The following is a 9,581-nucleotide window of genomic DNA, read 5'->3' on the forward strand; positions in this document are numbered from 1 at the left end:
GCGCTTAGGGACCCCAAGGGGATGCTTTGGTTGTCCCCACTCTGTAGTGACAATTCTGTCAAAATAGGAGCTGAAAGGTTACACCTTTGCCGCTCTAGTTGGCTTGTGAGTGCCAAAGGGAACCTGCGCCTCCATCGCAGCTGCATCCTCCATCTCAAAGGTCTAATGCACAGATACAATCAGTGGGTCCCCCAGCATCTTTTTGTGCGCAGTTGAAGTGGAGGAACCCACGGCGACCGAATCAGATTCAGGATCTGAGGGGACAGATGAGGTAAGGGAAGGTGGGGGGTGGTTTTTTGCCAGTCCATCGCTCAAAAGCCAACTCCACCCAGGACACAAAGGACTCCAGGACCGCCTTCAGTGCGTCGATGGATGGTTAAGACCCGAGGGCCCTGTGGCCTCAGAGAGGGGATCAGGTGGAAAGGAAAGGATATAGGAGTCAGCACCAGAGGATGAGGAGAGGCCCCTACTGCCAAAATCGCTGCCCATAGGGCTCCACTGTCATGGCCACTGCTGATTGCTATGGCAAACCACAGCAAAATGTCCGCCGGACTAGACAAATATGGCCGCCGTGCGTTGCAGCACAAAGGCTACAAGAAAATGGCGGCTCCCAGGAGGGATCCCTAGGCCTCAGGGAAAAGGTACAGGCAGGATGGGGGGCTCTGGCAGGAGCCCCCACCAGGTACAACACAACCCCCTTCACACAGCCGATCGTCCAGTCGCCGGCATCCCACCCCCATCGCCAGCATAGCGCCCTGCCCCCACCCTGGGAGGTGTACCAGACCACTCACACAGCCCCAGCATTAGTGAGGGGGGGGGGGGGGGTAGGATGGGGGGACAGATGAGTGGGGGTGTCTAACGGGAAGGAGTGGAAGCACAGAGGGGGCCTGCGTCCACCCCAAAACCTTACAGGGGTAGAGGGGGGGGACAGCTAGGCTACATACCAGGAACCAGGCAGGAACCGCTCCAGATAGAACCGTTTGCCATCAAAATGGGGGCTGTCAGCTAGGAAGAATGCTGCGACTTAGGCCGAGACCCGTCTGGTGGCACTATGTCGCGGCCGACCTAGCGTGGAGTTGAGGTCTGCGTGCGCTCGCTGGCCAGACTGGGGTGACCACTGAATCTAGCTTATCCAGCCCATCACCCAGTCCGGCAGTTGATTGTAGATCTCACAGAAAAAAACCAGGAGAAAAAGAAATCCATCTAAAAGAAAAAATGTTACCAGGACCAGAGATCCCAGCAAGGAACTAGGTCTCTACTCCTGACTACTTCTAGCAGAGAGAGGGAGTATACCCCCTGGGACTGCCCATAGGCGTAGCCAGACTTTTTTTATGCCTAGTGTCCTACTCCTATAGGGGGCAGTATAACCCAATGGTTAAGAATATCAGGAGCTGTGTCCATCAATGAACGAAAGAGAAATGACGAATTTTAATTGGGTACAGCGTCTCATGACCGCGCAATTGTCAGGTAAAGTAACGCAGCGCCGTATCGCAAAAAAATTGCCTGGTCATTAAGAGGGGTAAATCTTCTGGAGGTCAAGTGGTTAAGCTGGCCACCTGCAGCAAGACAGGAATGAGGAGAAAGGATCCTGGGAGACCACACCTAAAAACTGCAGGCATATGACGTTGGAAACAGAAACTAAATCCAGGTAGTTTTTTTTTTTCGTTCAAGAACGGGAGATCTCTTCATCAACACAAGCAATGCCGATGCAAGGATCTCTGCTTCTGGGACTGTATTCTGAGAGGGGGACATTGGCTGCAAGCGCTAATCGAATGCTGCTTTTCCAGCACGCCCATTCGATAGACGCTAGTCATTAGACTGGCTGACCGAAAGTCGATCGGTTCCTGCTGAACTGGAAAATTATCAGGCTGTGTGTACCGGGCTTTATACTCTGATAGAAAACCACATCAATACAGACTGAGGCGGATTGTTAATATTAAATAACATCAAATTACCAGATGGTCCATAGCCAACTATGTACTACATGATCAGAAAATGAGATACTTTGAGTGAAGATCTATGGGGGCGGGGTGGAGACAAACTCACCTTGGCAAACTCCAAATTCTCTAGCGGTATGCTGCTGATCTCACACATCTGAAAGAAGCACAAAAAAGTCCTTTTAGTATTTATTTCATTGTATCAGAGTTGTACTGGAAGTTTTGGCTTAACTTTTTTACTATTTAACCACTTAAGGACCAGGCCTATTTCTGACACTTGGTGTTTACAAGATAAAAATCTGTATTTTTTGCTGGAAAATTACTTAGAACCCCCAAACATTATATATATATATATATATATATATATATATATATATATATATATATATATATATATATATATATACACATATACACAGTGGGTACGGAAAGTATTCAGACCCCCTTAAATTTTTCACTCTTTGTTATATTGCAGCCATTTGCTAAAATCATTTAAGTTCATTCTTCTTCCTCATGAATGTACACATAGCACCCCATACTGACAGAAAAACACAGAATTGTTGACATTGTTGCAGATTTATTAAAAAAGAAAAACTGAAATATCACATGGTCCTAAGTATTCAGACCCTTTGCTGTGACACTCATATATTTAACTCAGGTGCTTTCCATTTCTTCTGATCATCCTTGAGATGGTTCTACACCTTCATTTGAGTCCAGCTGTGTTTGATTATACTGATTGGACTTGATTAGGAAAGCCACACACCTGTCTATATAAGACCTTCCAGATCACAATGCATGTCAGAGCAAATGAGAATCATGAGGTCAAAGGAACTGCCTGAAGAGCTCAGAGACAGAATTGTGGCAAGGCACAGATCTGGCCAAGGTTACAAAAAGATTTCTGCTGCACTTAAGGTTCCTAAGAGCACAGTGGCCTCCATAATCCTCAAATGGAAGACGTTTGGGACAACCAGAACCCTTCCTAGAGCTGGCCGTCCGGCCAAACTGAGCTATCGGGGGAGAAGAGCCTTGGTGAGAGAGGTAAAGAAGAACCCAAAGATCACTGTGGCTGAGCTCCAGAGATGCAGTCAGGAGATGGGAGAAAGTTGTAGAAAGTCAACCATCACTGCAGCCCTCCACCAGTCGGGGCTTTATGGCAGAGTGGCCCGACGGAAGCCTCTCCTCAGTGTAAGACACATGAAAGCCCGCATGGAGTTTGCTAAAAAAACACCTGAAGGACTCCAAGATGGTGAGAAATAAGATTCTCTGGTCTGATGAGACCAAAATAGAACTTTTTGGCCTTAACTCTAAGCGGTATGTGTGGAGAAAACCAGGCACTGCTCATCACCTGTCCAATACAGTCCCAACAGTGAAGCATGGTGGTGGCAGCATCATGCTGTGGGGGTGTTTTTCAGCTGCAGGGACAGGACGACTGGTTGCAATCGAGGGAAAGATGAATGCGGCCAAGTACAGGGATATCCTAGACAAAAACCTTCTCCAGAGTGCTCTGGACCTCAGACTGGGCCGAAGGTTTACCTTCCAACAAGACAATGACCCTAAGCACACAGCTAAAATAACGAAGGAGTGGCTTCACAACAACTCCGTGACTGTTCTTGAATGGCCCAGCCAGAGCCCTGACTTAAACCCAATTGAGCATCTCTGGAGAGACCTAAAAATGGCTGTCCACCAACGTTTACCATCCAACCTGACAGAACTGGAGAGGATCTGCAAGGAGGAATGGCAGAGGATACCCAAATCCAGGTGTGAAAGACTTGTTGCATCTTTCCCAAAAAGACTCCTGGCTGTATTAGATCAAAAAGGGGCTTCTAATAAATACTGAGCAAAGGGTCTGAATACTTAGGGCCATGTGATATTTCAGTTTTTCTTTTTTAATAAATCTGCAACAATTTCAACAATTCTGTGTTTTTCTGTCAGTATGGGGTGCTATGTGTACATTCATGAGGAAGAAGAATGAACTTAAATGATTTTAGCAAATGGCTGCAATATAACAAAGAGTGAAAATTTTAAGGGGGTCTGAATACTTTCCGTACCCACTATATATATATATATATATATATATATATATATATATATATATATATATATATATATATATATATACATACATATATACATATATATATATATATATATACTGTGGAGAACAAAATGGAGGTCATTGCATTTTTTTGTCACATGGTATTTCCACAGCGGTTTTTCAAATGCAGTTTTTAGGGAAAAAATACACTACACTGAATTTAAAAAAATAAAAACAGTAACATTAGCCCAATTTTTTTGCATATTGTGAAAGATTATATCACGTGGAAAAAATAGATACCTAACATGTTACAATTTAAAATTGCTCACACTTAAGTAATGGCAATAAACTATTGTACTTAAAAATATCCATAGGCGAAGATTTAAAATGTTTTAAGGGTTAGCAGTTTAGAGTTACAGAGGAGTTCTTTTGCCAGAATTATTGCTCTCGCTCTAGTGATCGCCGCGATACCTCACATGTGTGATTTGAACGCCGTTTACTTTTTCAGGCGCGACTTACATATGCTTTTCCTTTGGTGCGCGAGTATATGCTGGGGCTTTAAAACATTTTTTTTTTTGTTCCTATTTTAATCACTGTTCCTTAAAAAAAAAATAAAAAAATTCCGATCACTTTTATTGCTGTGACAAGGAATGTAAACATCCCTTGTGACAGTAATAGGCAGTGACAGATGCTCTTTATGGAGGGATTGGGGGTCTTAAAGACCCCAAACCCCTCCACTGCACTTAAAAGTATTCAAAACGCCAAAATCTGCATTTTTAAATACTGTCACTTTTTTAAAAATCTGCACCATTGGAAGCTTAGCAAACCAGAAGTGGCGTTGTGACGTCACTTCTGGGTTACTTCATCTAATCTGGCTTCGTTCGGGACACTGATTTTTTTTCTATAAGGTGAAAGTAAATATTACGCAGAGTAAATTGATACCCAATAGGTCATGCTTCAAAACTGCGCACACTTGTGGAATGGCGACAATCTTTGATACTGGGGTTTCTGAGATTTAATGTTTAATGTACCCCTTTACAAAGAGAACTCAAATCGCTCTCATATAATAGAAATAAAAGGACGACAAAAAAAGGAGAAAAAGGTAAAAAAAAAAAAAAAAAAAAAAACATTCCCCTCTGGGTGATCTCTGTACATTACAAGGATTCAAACAAACTTTGTAACAGATTCCTACCTCTTGTTATTCTGAAGAAAATATAGTGGTGAAATTTTAATTTTACATTGGATTTCACCACTATATTTTATATTATTTAAATAAGGAGTATTGCTGTATATTTTGATAAGATATTTTTCACCACTTTATATTATTTTGTGACTCATCACGTTTAGATTTACGTCACTATTTTTTAAACTTAGAACATTACGGTGACCAGCTCCTATATCATCGCTTCTATATTAATTCCGTGCTTTCAGACACCCTTGAAGATTTTAATATTGTTCCCTTGATGATTTTACAATTTTACTATCTCGGATTTGTTTGTATACCAACACATAGAATATTTATTCATCTTGGATTGTCCTACTTTTATGCATTGGTATCTTTAATATTTTAGAAAGACCCTTTTTTTCGGTTTTACACAGTAAGAGTGGTTCATCTCATCAAGCAATTGAGCGCTGATTTTTTTGCTTTTATTAATTGTTGTGATATGTGGTGACACTATTTAATTGGCTGGTGTTCCACGACTGCTTGGATTTGTCCGTCTTTTATCTTCTGGCACGTATTATACCCTATTTTAGCGCATGTTTATTTTTTGAAATTTTGCAATATTTTACATACTGACTCTTAAAAATTTGTAATGCTCCGATTATCACCTTCTCCCGAAGCTCATCCACGCTGTTGGTCTCCAGAACGATCTCCTGGAAGGGGTCCAGTTGTAGCTGTGATGGCTTCCACCTCTTAGTCAGCAAGGACAGCTGGGACATGGACTTCATCTTCTCGCCTTCTGTTACATGGAAACAAAAACACAGGGAGAGGGGTAGATCAGTAAGTACAGGTATGAAATGCCTTTCCCATTTATTAGAAGAGATGAAACACAGCAGCCACTAAGTAAAGTTTCTGGGAACAAGAAGTTGGCCTGCTATAGGTCTAGGCACTGGAGGTGATGGGGTAATTTTGATGGTGGGCTTTCTGCATCTGGGTGCCAGTAAGGCTGTCTAGCCTTTGGACGACAGTGGCTGTCGCTGTTCTGCGGAGCACAAGGGCCGCCGGTCTCCGGAGCACAAGGGCCGCCGGTCTCCGGAGCACAAGGGCCGCCGGTCTCCGGAGCACAAGGGCCGCCGGTCTGCGGAGCACAAGGGCCGCCGGTCTGCGGAGCACAAGGGCCGCCGGTCTCCGGAGCACAAGGGCCGCCGGTCTCCGGAGCACAAGGGCCGCCGGTCTCCGGAGCACAAGGGCCGCCGGTCTGCGGAGCACAAGGGCCGCCGGTCTGCGGAGCACAAGGGCCGCCGGTCTGCGGAGCACAAGGGCCGCCGGTCTGCGGAGCACAAGGGCCGGAAACAGACAGTCTATGGTGATGGGAGGCAGATGGTTTTTGGGCATCGGAGGTAGGGTGTGGGGTAATGGGTCTCGTGCCAGAGACAAATGATCATTAGTCTACCAACACCAGAGGCAGAAACTATTGAGACTTGAAGTCAGAAAAGAGGTTTGTCTGCATATGATATCATATCATAAGGAAACCAGATGTCAATTTTGAAACAAGTTTAAAGCAGAACTTTACCCATAACAACTTAATAAAAAAATTAATGTTTTTTTAGCAAGGAACATACATTCTACATTAATAACTATTTGCAACTAAGATTAATGTGTGCTGTAAATTGCCTATAGCGTTGCTCCCATTTTTCTTGCTGGAGGCTGCCATTTTGCTGAAACCCAGAGCCCTCAGCAGCAGTAAATCATAAATCGGAACTAAACCCATCTATTTAACCGTTTCAATAAACAGTTACATTCCTAGAATTGCTAACTGTGACATTTGCTTGTGTCCTCAACCAAACTGTCAAACCATCAAATAGTTGGTGTCATAACTGATCACATGTGCAGCACCATGGCAGTTGCAGATCAAACAAAAGCAGCATCCTTGGCTGTAAAGGATAGGAGGGTTTAATTCCGCTTTAAGGCTATCCACAGATCGGCCTCTACAAACTCGGCACAGTGCCTAAAAATAAATCAACTGAGCATGTGCAGAGCAGGGTAAGACAGTGTATTAAAGGATGTTGAACAGTACTATAGACGCTTATTTTTAATGTTATACACAACTATACCTGCCAAAGGGACCAGTCTGAAGTCATCTAGCAGGACTTCATTTTCTGATGAAAGTTCCACTTTAAAGTGAAAGTAAAAACCCTCCTTTCATTTTCAGACAAAAGTGTTGACATTGTGGCATCTGTTTGATCTTCAGCTGCCATGCTGCTGCACATGTGATCAGTTATGACATCAGCCATTGGATGGTTTGACAGTGTGGTTGAGGGCACAAGCAAATGCGACAGTTACATTCCCAGCATGGCCAGGAATGTAACTTTTTTTAACCACTTCAGCCCCAGGAAATTTAACCCCTTCATAACCAGGCCATTTTCTTTGCGATACGCCACTGCGTTACTTTAACTGACAATTGCGCGGTCGTGCGACGCTGTACCCAAATAAAATTGATGTCCTTTTCTTCCCACAAATAGAGCTTTTTTGGTGGTATTTGATCACCTGTGTGATTTTTATTTTTTGCACTAAAACAAAAAAAAGAGCAACAATTTAAAAAAAATAAATAAAAGAAATAATATATATATTTCCTTCATGCTATAAAACCTAGCCAATAAAAAAAAAAAAAATGTAAAAATCGAATTCCATCATCAATTTAGGCCAATATGTATTCTGCTAAATATTTTTGGTAAATAAAAATCCCAATAAGCGTATATTTGATTGGTTTGTGCTTAAGTTATCACCTCTACAAACTAAGGGGTAGATTTATGGAATTTTGTTTTTACTAGTAATGGGTGGCGATCACTGAGCACTGACACTTTTTGGGGACCAGTGACACCAATACAGCGTTTAGTGCTTAAAAAAATAAATAAATGCACTGTCACTGTACTAATGATACTGGCAAGGAAGAGATTAACATCAGAGGCGACCAAAGGTTAAATGTGCTCCTAAGGAGTGCTAACTGTTTGGGGGAGGAGCTTTGGCTGTGAGAAGACAGGGATTCGTGTTCCTGCTTAGCAGAAACACAGGATCTCTGTCTTCTCTATTAGCAGGCCGCCACTCCGCCTCCTTTACGCAGGCAGACCGCCACTCCGCCTCGTTTACGCAGGCAGACCGCCACTCCGCCTCGTTTACGCAGGCAGACTGCCCTGTTTACATAGGCAGACCGCCATTCTGCCTCTCTCGTGAACAATTAGCGGGTCCTGGGAGGGCATTGGGTCCACTGGACCTGCTGATTGGCTGCCGCAGGCTCAAGCACAGCGACAGCTGGTGACAGTCCCAGAAGAGCGAAATCACGTACCTGTACGTGACTTGGCGCATTAGAAGTTGAACTGGATGGACTGATGTCTTTATTCAACCTCGCCAACTATGTAAGGAGACCCGCCGCCCCGCTGTATATATACTTGGGGCGGCCGGCAAGTGGGTAAACTGTTAAATCGATGGGTTTACTTCCGCTTTTCTTTACAAATCCTTGACAGGTAAAAAATATAGGTGGTTGTTCAACTTTAGACAAAACATCTAATGAAAGTCAAAGGCTTTCAGTGGCGACAATCCTGATTATTTGGCTGTCTCTGGCTTTATGTAAACTGTAGAATAGGTTGAAGCCACAGGATCAGGATTACAGTGACAACTATCTTCTTCAGAAGACTCGGGCTGCAATGGCGGTCAGGTTTCCCTCACAGTGGACTCGACTCCCCAGAAATCAGAACACACTCTTTACCTTCCAGGACCTCAAGGAAGACCTCCCAGTTGCTTGAAATACTGATCTCATTCTCGTAGACATGGTAATCCAGGAATACTGTGCCGGGGTTCTTCCAGGTCTTTTTTCTTAAGCGGAACCTGCAGAGAACAGACATTTAAGATTTGACTCTCTCAGAACCTAAAGGAGGCAAACAAAAATGTCATTCATGTACACAAGGCTCCACCTGTAGCGGTTTGATAGAATCCCCCAATCACTGCTCTGTTACTGCCATCAACTGCTTCTGACTGTCCAATCAGCTTTTGCCTTTTCAACCCAGAAGACATCAATTTGGGTCATTTACCACTTAAGGACTAGAATGTTTTATCCCCTTTATAACCAGGCCATTTTTTGCGATACGGCACTGCGTTACTTTAATGGACAATTGCACGGCCGTGCGACGCTGTAACGTAATAAAAATTAATGTCCCTTTTTTCCACAAATAGAGCTTTTTCGTGGTATTTGATCACCTCTGCGATTTTTATCTTTTGGGCTATAAACAAAAAAAGAGCGACAATTCTGAAAAAAAAGAACACATTTTTTTACTTTCTGCTATATAACATTGCCAATAAAAAAAAAATTTAAAATTAAATTTTTTCATCATTTTAGGCCAATTTGTTTTCTGCTACATATTTTTGGTAAAAAAAAATCCCAATAAGTGTAAAT

General features: G+C 43.2%; 1 protein-coding gene across 7 annotated transcripts in view; it reads right to left on the reverse strand.

Moving 5' to 3' along the window:
• USP47 (ubiquitin specific peptidase 47) overlaps positions 1-9,581 on the reverse strand; it is a 130,859-nt gene that overhangs the window by 18,804 nt on the left and 102,474 nt on the right. For all 7 annotated transcript variants that reach the window (XM_082269626.1, XM_082269625.1, XM_082269622.1 and 4 more), the window contains 3 exons: positions 8,898-9,016; positions 5,803-5,933; positions 2,047-2,094 (listed from right to left, as the gene is read on the reverse strand). In XM_082269626.1, coding sequence (XP_082125752.1) covers positions 2,047-2,094; positions 5,803-5,933; positions 8,898-9,016 — 298 coding nt within the window. The remainder of the gene's footprint in view (positions 1-2,046; positions 2,095-5,802; positions 5,934-8,897; positions 9,017-9,581) is intronic.

Source organism: Pelophylax lessonae (assembly GCF_965119305.1).
Source record: "Pelophylax lessonae genome assembly, chromosome: 10".
Classification (NCBI taxonomy): Eukaryota; Metazoa; Chordata; class Amphibia; order Anura; family Ranidae; genus Pelophylax; species Pelophylax lessonae.